We start from the raw sequence: 15,990 nt of genomic DNA, 5'->3' as shown, positions 1-15,990 counted from the left end.
GATGATCGATAGTGATTGATGGTTATTGTGTTAATGGTGGTGATAATTGTAATGGTGACCAGTGGTGGTGACGGTTTATTGTAGTAATGGCATCGGGTGATAGCTGATAATGGTAGGCGATCACGATGATAGTAGTTGATAATAGTGAGCGATGATAGACCATGTAGTAGTGCCTTCATTATGTGTTGTGCAAAAAAAGATCATTTGCTGGAGTTCTATTGACATACATATAGCTCAATGGATTGTACAAAAGTTTAATGAAACAGAATCCCAAAGAAAAACCAAATAGCCAAAGCAACAAGAAGTGGATCTACTATACTCACAAACTAGTTACAGTCCAATCCACACTCTTCAAGAAGTGGACCGTCTGTTTTCGCCAAAAATGGATCAATCCTAATCCACAAAAGTGAAAATATGGAAGCAAGTAAGATTGACCAGACAATGATGATTGTAGGAGTTCTATTGTTTCTACCAACAAGTCCTTTCAAGAATGGATAGAGATGAAGAATCACCCAGATTGCAAAAAACAGCTTCCCAAACAACGGTCCCCATGACTCGTACCCGTTGTTTATAGCATTGGAGATACCAGCAACAACTCCTATAATGTTTATGACTAACAATGTGGTTGGTGGAATGAGTAGAGTTGTCCATTTGAATGCATAAAGCTCTGCATATTCTTCATCGTCTCCGGATTTTGATGTTACTGTGAAGTTTGTTTCCACACCAGCTAACACTTTTAGTAAACCTTGGAACACAGCAAATAGATGTGCTGAAACACCTCCGATCACCCAAAATTGTTCGTTCCTCCACCATTCATCTATCGCTACTCCACTCCATCTCATTTCAAGAATGCTTGTTGCAAAAATACTAATGAAAAGTAACAAAAACCACAAGCTAGCAATATTGTCAAGCTGCAACATTTAACAGAATGAATTATCTTTCTTGATGAGTTCAATATAACTTGATCAATGGAAATATAAGGATTTTACCTTAGGTGCAATGAAATTTCCTGTGAGCAAGCATACAGCAGGTAGAGTGCAATAAGCGACAAGGGGAATAGACGTGAATGGATAAATGGTGGCGTTTATGTATGAGAAACGTTCGAGCCAATTGAGACCACGACCATATCCATACCAGAGAGGACAATGCCTGCTAAAGAAGATTTCAATAGAACCAAGTGCCCATCGAAGGACCTGGTGAAGACGGTCTGATAGATTGATCGGTGCTGATCCTTTAAATGCGGGCCTTTTAGGCATACAATATATGGATCTCCAGCCATGACAGTGCATTTTGAAGCCTGTTAATATGTCCTCAGTGACTGAACCATATATCCAGCCAATCTGCATTTTCAAAGTAGTTAGATTGAACAATCAGTACATTTTGAACACGATTAGAAAGCGAGATGGATCAGAATTAGTACCTCTTTTCCCCATTCTGTTTCATCTTCATAGCAACAGCTTATTACATAAATGGACTCTTTTAGTAGAGAAGCTGTACTAGCACTTTTAAGAGTCCCACCATTTTCTAGCAGTGTTGATACAATAAAAACAGGAGATTGCCCGAATTTAGTTTCTAACTTGTGGTCAGAAATAAGAGCTCGATTTTCACCTGCTCAAGCCACATTGACATAAAACAATTGAACTGGCTAGTGAGGAACTTCAATTAAATGGTACTAGCACAGTATGCAGAAGGATGTCTGAATCAGTTTACCTTGTGTGACCTCTTGAGAGACCGTTAATGCCAGGGAGTCTTCGTCATTTAAAAGAGGCTTGACCTCAGATTTAGGCTTCTTATTTTTCTTTTTCTTTCCGGAGCAACAGCTTTGACAGCAGCACCACTTTAACCAGCAACTGCATATCCTAGATGGAGCATTCTTCTGCTTGGGTGCATCGAGTCCATACAGTGCCTGGCGTCTGAACACACATCCAGTTCCAACGTATATAGGTCCTTGAATACCATCCAATCCTTTCATATTAATCTGATTCATGTAAAAGCAATTATACTCTTCACTCAAGTACGAAGAAATGTTAAGCAGATATGTAGTTATTGATTGTACAAGTATGCACTTACATCAAAGAACACCGTATTCCTATTAGCATACCGATCATTCCTATCAATGCCATCAAATCTCTGAGGGAACTGAACATAACAAACTGTCTTCCCAAGCGTTGGATCCATCATGAAACACATAGCTTCCCTAATAGCTTTGCTGTTGTTAATATAGTGATCACAGTCCAAATTTAATAAATAAGGAGCATTAGTGAGCACAGCAGACACCCTGACCTGTCAAATAGATTTTAAGCTCATAAGCAGAAATATCGCGTATCTATAGAGCAAAAGTAAAAACTTTATGCATTACAAACCAGAGCATTCATTGCACCAGCCTTCTTGTGATGGTTGAATCCAGGTCTTTTTTCTCTAGATACGTATACTAGTCGAGGTAATTCATTACCATCAGTATCTAGCCCCCCATTCTGGCCTAGGAAGACCTGGAAATGATAACCATAAGAAGAAATTACTACAGCTAGAATGAACAAAATAGCCAATATTAATAATGACATCCAAATTTCAGCACCTGAATCATGCCAGGATGATCTCTAATATTATTCCCAGGCCAAGGAGTCCCATCCTGCATCGTCCAACCTCCCTCGGGAACCTTTTGCACCTTAGCAACCAGAGCATTTATGCGTACTTTAAATTCCTCATAATCTCTCTGCAATATCAGGTAAACTCTATTCAAAAGAAACTAAAAGACAGTATTTTTTTACTTAAGGTCCTGGAAATATCTGGGGAGTCATGACTCATGATAGCTTACCTTCATTGCTCGTCGCTCTTTTATAAATGAAGTCAAAACCTTGCCTTGGAGATAGTCCATATTCTGAGAAAAGTAGGACTCAGGAGCGCGAGGCTCAATATTATATTTCTTGCAGAAAGGAATCCATTTCTTGGCAAACTCAGTTGTTTCTGATAATGCTTCAAAGGTCAACATAGCAGCCCCATCATCTGATACATAGCATGCCACCTTATTGACAGGGTAGTCCACTGCTAGAATGGACAAAACCGTGTTTGCAGTCACCAGAGGAGGTTCCTTAAGTGGATCTACTGTACTCACAAATATATCCACTGCAGAAAGTTGACAAGGCTGACCTTCTTTTTCATATCTAAAAGACATAAATTACTCTTGAGTCTTGATTAACAAAGAGAATGTGAACATGATAGAGGAGTAAAATTGACTAAGCACAGTACCTGAGGGACAATCGATCGAGGTAAGTTTCCCTGTCAATGGGAAGCCACTTAGGGAATTGATCAAGAATCCATGAGACAGCAAACCAAATTTCACATATTACAGAGACTAGCCACAATCCATACGCATCGTTAACAGGATGAGTGACTCTATAATGAAAGAAAAATCCAAGAACAACAAGCCGAATCATGATGATGATTCTATACGGATTGATTTGACTAGATGGAATTGGCAATCTCCTGGATAATGGTTGTCTTGCTTCATTTAACCTGATTTCACAAACAGTAATACAAAAATCAGCAATATGACAATTCCATAAATGTTTGGATCTCTATCTGTCACATCAAATACATAGAAGATGCAGCAACATTTTCACTAACACATTAAATAGTACTAGCTGCTAACTGCTTCCATATTAATCAAAATCTGGAAATGACTTGGGAGTTGGGAGTTGCATAAAAAAATTAACTGGAAGTTGACTTTATCTATTCATGTTATAAATATTATATTATGGAAACTAAAATGCACATAATACAATTTTCAACAAGTTAAGAGATGTTGGCTTCTGCAAAACTAACACTGATAAATCAAATTCATCTTCGCCATCCTCTCCGTCTTTCTTCATCTGTTGCTTCTCTTGCTTTTGCTTCCAACTTTCCATCCTCTCCTTCCAAGCTATACTTCCATAGCCATAAACAGCTAAGTCCTTTGAAGGATCCAGAGACCTTGGTGGCACTGCAGAAACAAAAATTCAAGAATTCATCAATATCCCTGCAAATAGTATATATTCCGAGTTTGCATTCAATGTCTTATTATAGTGTATTACCTCTGGTGTTGTAGTGGTAGGGAAGGGCAAGTACCCCTTTGCCACCGTACCCTGCTGAACCAATTGGTACTAATGCATGTTTATCTGGATCGATATCAGTATCTACCTGCAAAGCAATGTATATATGTTATCTTAGTCTTGTTCATCAATACATTATCATAGCTAAAGAACCATTACATGATAATGCATATGCATAACACTGGGCAGAGGAACTTGTGGAAGTTGATGTCTCGAGTCACGAGAAGGCATGTGTTGCTCAAAGTAATCAAAACCATAACACTGGAAATCATGTTTTACGCGATCATTTGCAAAATTGAACTCATTTTCAACATCATCAATGTTATCTTCTTCCTCATCACCATGTACTCTAGGACAACCTATAAAAATGTTCCAAGAATTAGAAATATATATGTACACAGTACCAAATAACATTTCACAGGAAGAAACTTAAAATGACACATTACCTTTTAGGCGTTTGAAACGAGTTTTGCACTGAGGACAAAGTTGGCTACCTTCTCGACGCTCATAATCATAACAAGTTCTGCAAACTGGAAAAGCACATTCATTGCAAGCTATAAATGGCTCTCCATCTATTGTGAACCCCACTTCATCTCCACAAATTTTGCAAATATGACCACTCTGCTGCTGCATAGAGTTTGCCTGATGACCATAAATCAACATTATTAATCAACCATAATCATATTCATATTCATATCACTACAACAAGAACTACACAAATGATTACTTACAGTGAATTCACCATCACGGCGAATAACAACTATTTCATCCCGGTTGTGACTGCCTGCAACTAGTCCAGCATTGACCTCCATGGAACCAGTCTTGGCCTCAAATGATAATTCAAGATTTGACTCAAAATTCAATCTTTAAACAAATATTAGCTCTGATGGTTATATATATATATGAATATTTATTACATAAACCAAATTGAACAGAAAACAGTTTCTAGCTAGATGATCCCACCTTTCCTTTTACTTCTTTTGTTTTCTACTGCTTCTGCTCTCTGTATGAAATGAAAATTATCCAAAAATTCATTCTGGTACATTTTTTTAGGAATGTGCTTAAAACATTGAAAAAGTCCATATAAGCAGACCAATCGTCCATTCCCAAGTCACGTGGGATTCTAATCTACTCTAACAATCCCCTTCACGCTCAGGTCCAATTGGAGTATGAATAAACTTGACTCTGATATTACGGTAATTGTCCAAGTACATATAAGCATACGATCGGTCTACGATGGAAAAGTTATGTCGTTATTTCCAACTGTTTTGTGCCGCTCTTTCACGTCTCTGTCACACACATATGGATTCTTTTATATATGTTTGTCCTTGACCCACCCTTGTTATCATCATCAACATTGATCATGTGTTATATTTTTGGCATATTATTAAGGTATATAGTTGTCATAGGGCACAAGGGACACTTTACAATTTTCCATCATTTTCTGTCGATCGGTCTATGTTGTCACCAATTTTGGTTCCATTGCACCGCATACCATAATTTGTAAGTGTTTCTCGTCTTCTATAAACATACGTTATATCTCTCTTAGTTGGCACGATGAGTTGGGCAAAGGGGTGGACGTTCGGGGTTTCGTTTGAAGTTTTCAGTTAATAGTTAAAAGTAGATATCAAATATTAAAATTTAAAATTTCGGTTCAGTAATCAGTAAATTAAACTTCGGTATGATACGGTATTTATATTACAAAGTTAATACTATTGCTTCAATTATTTTCATTTTTCTATGTGGAGACGCGATATAATAGAAGATCATCAAATAAGAAAAATAAATTGACACAACTGAAAGACATATGTATTTGAGTTGGTTATGTTTACTCTTTAACTTTCTATTTGGACTTGTACTAATGAGTAATAGACCTGCTGATATATGACTTTCATGGACTAAATAATTTGGTATTCGGAAAATACCGAATAACAAATAGTACTAATGTCTCATACTAAATCTAAATCTGAATATCGCAATTCTAAAATTTTACTCTTGTATACCATACCAATACCGAATACCAAATCACCAAAAAATTCTATTCGATTCGGTATTCGGTTTTCAATATTTTATGCCCAGCCCTCGTTGTGCACATTGGACTGAATTTGGGTGGCTCAAAATGGGAGAAAAGTTATTTGGGCTGAAATGAGTTAAAATGCAAGTTTTTGCACACTGTCCGTATTTCGTGTGGAGTTTAATTTTTGTGCTTATTTAATGAAAATTCTCGGGCCAAAGTATTCTTTAACTATGAACTAAGTTTGTTGGGCACAACTAACTTTGCAAGCAAAATTTTTTAGATGCCTTCACGCATAATTTCTAATTTACCGGACAAGACTTATAGAGAACTTTTATTTACAGAAGTTAAGCTGCCTTGTGGCATAACTTGAGCCACTGAACTTCTACTTTGGGACATACTCGGGTCACTAAACTTATGCCTTGTACTTAATTTGTTTTGCCTTCAGGTATAATTTGTGTCACTACACTTATTCTCTAGGACATAACTTGTGTCATGGCTTAGTTTATTTTGCCTTGAGGCATAACTTAAGCCTAGGACATAACTTATTTATGCCTTACAAATTTTCTTTTACCTTGCGACTAGTTTGAATGGTTGTTACGTATTGTTTTATAATATATCGTATTGTACTATATTTATGCATGGATTCATTCTTGTTGCCATAGTATCTTGCAACAGGTACATTATGTTGATTTGAGGAAATTGGGTTGTTGAGAAAAGAGCACCAACTCAAATAGTATGAATTGACTTATAATCAGAAACAAATGGTCATTTTATCTGCGTTCATCTATTTCTCTTTCTAGTACTGAAAAAAACTATTCTTCTGTAATGCTCGAGGCAGAATTACAATATGATGAAAACTTTCTCATAGCCTCAGGGCTCGTTTGCCCATGAAATTTTTTTCATTTTCTTCGAAGGCAACTCCCAATTTTTAAGTAGTATTTTTCACTTTGAGAAAAAAAAAATCTTTTTATTTTTACGATATATAGTCAAATGCCTACTTAAATTGAGCCTATATTTTAACTTCATTGTTAGATTGACTCAATTTACATATAAATTTCATGATTAGCCACTTTGCCCTTCAAATCTATCTTCTATCTATATATAATAAGAGAGGAAAAAGTGTCACATGTCAGCACCACAAAAACACATTTTTTAATTAAATGAAAATAATTTTAAAACAATTTTAAAAATTATGGTGATGTAACTGTAATTTTTTTTTTAATTAATACACATAATTTTATAATATTAAAAATAGATTGGTAAGAAATTAATTAAAAACAGTTGATCTTCATAGGGAAAAAGAGATAGATTTGTTCCTTTTTTAATATTTAAAATTTCATCTCGATCACATGCCTTATTAAATAATATATAAAAAAATCTTCCAGTCATAAAAATTAAAAAAAAAAAAAGAAGAAGAAGATGCAGAACCACGTTCTTTATAGATAAAAAGAAAGCTCTAGCCATCACAAAATACTAAATAATTAATTTAAAATTTAAATTTCAAATAATAATTAACCTTATCCCTAAAAAACAATTAACCTTCATAAGCCATATCTGTGAAAAAAATATTACTCTTAACTACATTATCATCCACATCTTCTTAAACCAACTCTTCAAAATATAAATTCAAAAATGTGTAACAAAAACCACATTCAAAAAAGAAAATTGAGTGGAAATATAGTAGTGTATTGTATGTATGTATGTATGTCTTCTTTCTTAATTGCATGCCCTCTTTCTTAATTATTTTATGTTAAATTATTTGATTATGGTTGAAGGCGAAGGACCATCATTCTCTCCGGTGCAACGAGGAAAAAGAAGAAACTAATGATAAAGAAATGGAGGAATTCTGAAGAATTTTATGGTAGTGGACCATGTACGCCACCTTTTAATATTGTTGGTACATGAATTATTGTTGTGATAATTGTTTCGTCGATTTAATACTTTGCATGACATCTAATATTTCTTTTTTTCATAATTTAGCCTTTTTCTGTTCATTTTTATGCTAAATTAAAATGGTCTCTTTTTAAGTGATTTATTAGATTATTAGATGAATATACATACTAAACTCAATTACCATTTAAATTTGGTTGGCGTTCCTTATTTATGTTGTTTTCATATTCTTTTAACGATTCAATAGGTGTTTCATTTTGAAAGAATAAAATCAATATGAGTATTGTTGGAGAAGATGAAAGACTTGAGATAATTTAGAAATGAAGATGTCGTCATACCTTGGGTAATTATTGATATAAATTTTTACTTTTTTTATTTTTATTTTATTTTAAAAAAAATGCAATTTCCTCATTCTCCATCCTTCGTTGATATAAAAGTTATGCTAAAAAGTTATTAAATATTAATTATAAAAGCTAATATGCTACATGCACTTTCTAATTTGGATGAGATTATATTTCATATAGTAATTGATAACATTTGTTAAATTTAAATAATGAAAGAATTTTGATTAATAAAATAAAAGCATAATAAGAATTTCGTATAAGTTTGAAAGTGAGAAGTTATATATTTATCTACATAATATTAGAAGATGAGTAATAGAGAAGGACAGTGAATTTTTTTAAAAAAAATGAACACATGACAAATGGTTAGCACAATAACAATAGATATGAACAAGAAAATAAAAAAACATATAAATACATAATTTCAATGTTAAAGTATAAACATTTAAATTTGAGATGAGAAAGTATTTTGAAATATCAAAAAAATCATTCTATATGAATAACCTCATGTAATCGAAATCGTACTATATAACAACATGTTAGTGAAAATCTTACAAATTAATAAAAAATATAAAATTACAATTGAAAATAAAAATAAAGAAATAAATCTCTTCAGGCTAAGGCGCGGATATCTCGCTCTCTTTAAGGAGATTCAATCCCACTGCGGCAAATGTTTTCACCGGTCCAACAATAGTCCTTCTTGACTTGTCCCCTCTAGGATACAACAGCCTTAGCACAAAGTATAACTCAACAACTCTGGACAAGAGTTGAGTCCAAAGCTCCACAAAAAGAACACCTCCCTTCAATTAATAAGAACTCTCTTTTTGACTAACTCTTTCACTCTATATTTTTCTTGTATCACCCAACCAAATGAAGACCACCACTATTAATACTACAAGAAGTCTTCCTAGCAATGAATAGGGAGATAATGTGATAGTAAATAGTGAAGATAATGGTCTTAGGAGTTACATATGTTACAAAGAATAATGGGGAATAAATAGTGAAGTAAAATGGGCAACTAAGGGCCACCAACGTGCAAAGACTCAACGGACAAAAGGAAGATGCTGCACAAAGACCATAACTTCCCAACGTTCTCTACAACATTTATCACTAATGAAGAATGGCAATAAAGCCTAACTGACTGTAGATGAAATGTCACATTAAGAGTGAGGATTGTAACTCTTAAAATGCATGCTACATGCTCACCTCACATAGTAAGTATAGATACTGCCAAACGGACAAAGGTGCAAATTAATATAATAAAATATTAATATTAAAATGCTAACAAACCAACACAACAAAAATAAAAATGTTTAATCAATAAAAAAACTCTCGAAAAACATATTTGAAATAAAAATAAAATTCAAATTATCACGTTGATATTTCAATTTTCAAGGTAAAACTCAATTTTTTATATGTAAGAGAATTATTTCATATATAATCACAGCTTAATAATGACATTATTTGAACTATAAAAGAAATAAAAAATAAAAAATAAAAAAGTTAGTAAAAATATCATTGAAGAAAAAGATTTTTTTTTTAAAAAAATGAATTATAATGTATAAAGAAATCATGCAATACATAATATCATGTAACTTAATTCTTAATAGATAAAGTCAGGAAAAAACAAAATTATATAATGAAAGAATTTCTAGCAACACAATAAAATACAAAAAAAATTAAATAAATTTTCATATAGGAAATAAAATTATTTGAATATAATCTCAAATTCTATATTGAAAATAAAGTGAAATGAAATTTTAGCATCTTATCACATATTATATAAAAAACAATTCAGTAGATTTTTAATAAGCAAAATATTTTAAAAATAATATCTCTTTTTATTATTTGGATTCAAATTAATATAACCTTATTTCTATTACATGTAAAATTCTGTACGAGGAAAACTAATTAAACCATAGAACAAACAATATTTACAAAAAGAATATTAGGGATAATATGAAAATTGTACAATGAATTCGCTTAAAACTAAAGTAACATAATGATTTAATACCAAAAATTGTTATTAATAATTTTTACAATAAAGATTTTAGAACATAAATATTGTTTGTACTAAAAGCTCTTCGCATAAATCATACTAATTTTTTGTTGTTATCTTCTTTAAATGTGTAATTTTTTTGATAATTTAATTTTTAAGTAAAATAACCACGCATCACACGGTCATGTATATTAATTTGGCATAAAAATAAGGGGGAAGAATCTAGAGTTATGGAGAAGTTAGTGAAAATATCTAGAATTCCCTAGATCTTTTTTTAGAAGACTCTAAAATGCGTTAGATAATATTTTAGAAAGCTTTAGAATTCTCTAGACTAACAGAGCTTTTCTTAGAAGACTCTAGAATGTCTTAGAGAATATTTTAGAAAGCTTTAGAATACTCTAGACTAATAGAGAATTCTAGAAGAGGGACTAGATTATAAATAAATAAATAAGGACTTGTATAATAATTTTTATTTATATCTTAGCCCCCTTGAAGTAGTATAAATAGAGGGACTCTTATTTTGTAAAGACAGCCTAACAAGTTGTAAGTAATCTTCCCGGCAATATAGAAAACCTTCTTAAAAGCTCTCTTAACTTGACTCTAAGTCTGTGACACTGAGCTAAAGAAGTAAAATGAAATTGGAAGTCATGTGTTAAGAGCTAAGGCAATTAAATTGAATGAAAATTACAATTAGATTAAAGATAAGCAAAATTAAACTAAAGTAGAAGAGAAGAGAAAGAGGAGGATGGTTGAAGATCCTAGAACAACAAGAATAATAGGTACAAAAAATTCGGTAATTTCTAAATGTTTTGTGACTTATTTTGGGAAAAGTGAAATCCATTATAAAATTCCCTTCTAAAAATTCGGTAATTTCTAAACATTTATTTCATATCAATACATGTGTATAATAAATAACATCAAATCTAAATTTACAATCATTAGATATCTTTGAGCATGTAAAGTTGAAGAACTATATTTTAATTAAGCACAATGTGTAACGAGATTACAATTACTTTCTGATAGATGATGTTCTTAATGTATGTTTCACTTCATTCTGATATTTAATTTAATTGTTCTATCATGATCAAGATCGTGTAATTTCTAATTCACAGTATGTAAGTGCATTGCACATATTATATTGTGTGAATTGTTTAAAAGTTTATGTATGCCAAGACAACAACATAATAATAGCATAAAATACAATTCAAATTATATTTTTTGAGAAATACAAAATTTTCACATAAAAATATGTTTTCTAAAGGATCAAAATCACTATTTAGACATTAACTTATTTGTACCAATTAGAGGTGTATGCAACTTCATCAATGACATTACAAAATATAATTATTGAGAGAACAAAAAAAATACAGTGTTTCAAAGTGAAAAATAAATTAGCACTTAAAATAGAAAGTTTCAGTTTTTGGAATCTTGCAACCTCTTTTATTCAACTAAAACGACAAGATAATTTTAGGCCATGTTAAGGACATTATTCTTTCAATTTCTTTTTGTCTAAGTCTATGGACACAGATCATAATGTTACTGCGATAAATAAGTCGGGCGATTAAGGAGATTTTTTTTTTTGTTTAATATGACCCATAGGGCCAGTTTTATTAATTATGCATAATTAAAAAATCTAAGAAATAACATTGTAATTCAAAATTGGAAAAGTCCAAAAATATCTGTAATCGTCCAGACATCCTTCCGTGAAACTCTCTGAGAATTAGGAAATTGGATCTCTCCAACCCAAATGAAGTAAAACAACTTCCTCCTCTTCTTCAAATCAGAAACATAAACCATCTTAATAATAATCAAACCTAAGTAACTAAATGCAAAATTAAAAGGTAAAACAAAATAAAGGTAGAGTTAGCAGCCTAAATGTTGAACAGAGATGTCCATGATGTGATATACATATATATTTTTCATTTGTTCATGCCAGTAGCGCTATTAACTGCATTTGCTGCCTGACATAATTATTAGCAGCCCAAGAAGAGGAGAACATCAATGGATCTAGTCTAGCATGATTCACTGATTTGACTATTTATAAAATTCTGAAAGCTTACTATTAGAAGTTGAAAAGAACTTTAAAACATTGAATTGGTATGGAAAAATGATAAATCATTCTAGAGTATTGAAATAAGTGGCAGTAGCAAGTAAATTAATCGATCTGTTTGTATACTCAAATACATATTAATTATATTATTGTAAAACTTAATATGATATTCTTCATTTAAGATAGAATCTTTAATAAATTAGATATTTTATAATATTTTAATTTAATATAGGGTAAAACAATAATATAACTTTTCCCTAAATTTCTTCCCACTTTTAATATAACAATTCAAATAATAATTAAAATATTATTATTTAATATTTAATTTAGCCTAGGGGTAAAATAAATATAATAATTCTTTCATTGTCTTTATAATAAATAATTAACAATTCAAATAATAATTAAAATATTATTTATTTAATATTTGGTTAATTAGAATGTTCAATTTAGCCTAGGGCTAAAATGAATCTAACTTTTCATCTTTGGAGTTTCAAAAAAATTATGGAAACATGAAAAGTCACATGGAAAATTGAAAGGTCAAATACTATTAAAATGAATATAATGATACTTTCATTGTCTTTATAATAAATAACTAACAATTTATAATAATTAAAATATTATTATTTAATATTTATGCAACAAACGTGTGTCTCATGCAATATTTTATAAATTCGTTAGGACGATTAAAATTCAATGAAAACATGTGTGTAATGAGTACTAAAATGCAACAATCTCAAATAAATGTTATGATAATAATTCTTTTTATAGAAAATTAAATTAAAGAAGACTAATAGATAAATATAAAAAAATAAACAAAGAAGAAAAAAAATAACATACATATCCTTCTCAACACTTTAATCATAGCATTATATAAATGAAAAAAGAAATACAAAATCGGTACATCATTTTCCAAGTTTTTGTCGACACCTTGTCTCATATTCAATCAAAATTCAAAAGGCTTCTCCATCGAGTCAAACTAAAGCATGAATCAAATAGAAAAATCACTTTATTTTCGTAAAGTGATAAATAATCAGACTAAGGTAGATATATCATATACTTTAGATGTTGATGGCTTCACTACTTTAACTATAAAATGAAAAGGATAATTTGGATGTGAGTTTCATGAAACTAAAAGATGAATTTATATAGATAAAAATAGAGGAATACCAAAAGACATATTAAAGTTTTAAATTAAATATTTGAAGGTTTCAAAGGACAAAAAATAGATAAAAGAGAACAACTTTAAGAATATTAAATATATGCAATGAACTTTCATTAAAATCTGGAAGAGTAAACAATCTTCCTTTGAACACATGAAGTCTCTCCATTTACTCAATGTAATAATTGATTATCACTAATAATTAAACATGTAATTAACTAAATATTTATAATATTTTAATTTAGTGTAGGGGCAAAATGATATTTCAACTTTCAACTTTTTTTTGTTCCCACTTTTAGTAATATATGATATATGATGATGATATGATGATATATGATGATTATTTGTTGATATCTGCTATCCAAAATGCTTATGTAACGTAACAACCCCTTGTCGCGCCATAAAAGCGGACAGGGGAATTAACCTATAGGCAGAGTTTTGCAGGCATCAATCAAGGTTAATAAAGTAGTCACGACTTGTGCTATAATGTACAAAAGCCCTCTACCCCCACCAAAAAAGTAAAGAACTCGTGGTGCCTACACAATCGCGATTACTAACACAACTACCCGCCTCTTCCCCTTCTCCCATTCTCCGTCCCCCTATAGTCTATAGATGATGTATATGTCTATTTCTTGATAGTCCAAACTTTATTAGGGCATTTGAGTGTGTCATGCTATCAAACTTTCTTAATTCAAACAATTGCTAATATGATGTGGACTTTCTCTGTATTAAAATTTGAAACAGTGGTGCAACTTTGAGCTAATGTTTATGGGACTTCCACTTTTTCCCAATTTGAAAGGGCATGCATCTTTCAACATCTTACATTACTTGTACACTATAGAAAAAATAAAATACAGGAACCAAAATTAACAAGCTATGATTAGGTAATTTGAAAATATAGTTCTATCTACTTAGAATACATAATCAATGTCCTTTTTCCCAAACCTTGCGCATAATGGGAGGTTAGTGTATCGGGCTTGTTTTTTTTCTTTTTTTTCTCAAAATCAATGTCCCTGATAAATGTATGAATTCTTAGTTGTGTGCTGAAGTTAATTGCATTATAAATGTGACATTTTGTTACCTGTGCATAGTTGGTCAGCAGAAATAAATTCAATGAAACTGTTATTGACTTCATCGCCATACTTCATTTACTGCAAAGAGTGAATTATGCGTTAATTAGTGCCTGAAAATTTAGCTGAAACAAGCAATGGAACATTAATTAACAAGTCCAAAAACTCAGCTGTAGTACTGACTCAGATAGAACAATATTGTCCTCTAAGGGGTCGTTATGCAGATATTTTTAATTATGTAAGGATTAGTTATATAGGTATTAATATTACACGGATAAGTTAAGTTGAGTAGCTATTTTTCTTTTAACTTGCATAAAATAATATGTAAATTCCTCATAACTTAAATATGCCTTAATTATGCATTAATAAAAAAAAGAGAACCTGCTTAATATAGTTTTTGGCTAAAATCATCCCTCAACTATGACTCAAATCTAATGTACATTTTTATATTATTTAAGTGAGCAAAAAACATCCTTATACTATCCAAAAAAATAGCAAGAATCATCATTCAATCTATTTTTGTTAAAACTAATTGAACCAATAAATATTTTTATTATTTGGTCATCTCTTAGCCACGACAAGAAGATCAGAGTTACCTAAAAAGAATAAGGATATGAATCGGAAATGAATCTTTCGAATCTTTCATTTTTGGAATTTAAATTTTGTGTATTGTCAGTTTATATGTGTTTTGCATCATCAAGTTAATTGACTTGCAACAATACATAAGTCTTAAAATATTTATACAGTAGGTTCCGATGGTTAGAAAGATTATGTAAATGAAATTCATTTTAAAAATATTACACCCAACTATTTAGAGATTTTCTTTAATAAAATATCAAGTATGTATGTACGTTATATACAATGCAATTCACATTTTATGCAATGTACAGAAATGCTGGAAATTTAGGAAAATTACGTAGGCGTTTAGTTATGAAAATAAAAAATAATTACTTTATTTGAAATTTTTGAAGTTGGAGTTGTATTTAACCATACTTTTACAAAGAATATTTATAATTTAAATAAATTTTTTCTAAATATGATTTAAACCCTTAATTTCAAAAAATTAGAAAAATAACCCAACTTGACTATTCATTCAACTTGGCACCTTTTTTTTGTTGGTGGTGTGAGTTTCTTAAAAAATAGACAAAAGAATGAATCTTACAAGTTTTGGATAGTGCAAGGATATTTTTGGTTCACTTATATGACACAAGGATGTACTTTAGATTTAAGTCACACTTCAGGAATGATATTAGCCAAAAACTCATATTTAATACATGATGACTCATGTATAACCAACAATTGAATATGCTCTCCTATGCAAAAATGATCAGATTTTTCCTTTGTTAATATTTTAGCTCATATATGTCTTTACTTTG

At 30.9% G+C, this 15,990-nt stretch overlaps 1 protein-coding gene across 2 annotated transcripts; it reads right to left on the bottom strand.

The window, feature by feature from the left end:
• Positions 1-325: 325 nt before the first annotated feature.
• On the bottom strand, positions 326-5,051 carry LOC125814204 (probable cellulose synthase A catalytic subunit 6 [UDP-forming]). 2 transcript variants are annotated; one of them, XM_049493661.1, is made up of 14 exons: positions 4,820-5,051; positions 4,535-4,730; positions 4,242-4,447; positions 4,071-4,176; positions 3,823-3,979; positions 3,247-3,513; positions 2,816-3,161; positions 2,576-2,713; positions 2,364-2,489; positions 2,071-2,283; positions 1,711-1,978; positions 1,421-1,608; positions 990-1,340; positions 326-911 (listed from the first exon to the last, which is right to left on the bottom strand). In XM_049493661.1, exons 1-14 carry the CDS (start codon positions 4,898-4,900, stop codon positions 327-329), a joined length of 3,228 nt encoding a protein of 1,075 aa, XP_049349618.1. In that variant the 5' UTR covers positions 4,901-5,051; the 3' UTR covers position 326. The 2 variants fall into 2 exon arrangements, with proteins under 2 accessions (XP_049349618.1, XP_049349619.1); XM_049493662.1 differs by having other exon boundaries at positions 4,248-4,447.
• Between the last annotated feature and the right edge of the window lie 10,939 nt (positions 5,052-15,990).

Source organism: Solanum verrucosum, unplaced genomic scaffold, assembly GCF_900185275.1.
Source record: "Solanum verrucosum unplaced genomic scaffold, falcon-dt-bn FXZP01000230.1, whole genome shotgun sequence".
Taxonomy (NCBI): Eukaryota; Viridiplantae; Streptophyta; class Magnoliopsida; order Solanales; family Solanaceae; genus Solanum; species Solanum verrucosum.
The sequence above is the reverse complement of the archived record's forward strand: the minus strand, read 5'-3'. Positions and strand labels throughout refer to the sequence as shown.

Coding starts and splice junctions, on each gene's coding strand:
- LOC125814204 (XM_049493661.1), bottom strand. CDS start 4,900: ATGGAGGTCAATGCTGGACTAGTTGCAGGCAGTCACAACCGGGATGAA. Junction 2,490..2,575: donor ATCATCCTGGCATGATTCAG/GTGCTGAAATTT, acceptor TATCATTTCCAG/GTCTTCCTAGGCCAGAATGG. Junction 2,284..2,363: donor CTGGTGCAATGAATGCTCTG/GTTTGTAATGCA, acceptor TCTATTTGACAG/GTCAGGGTGTCTGCTGTGCT.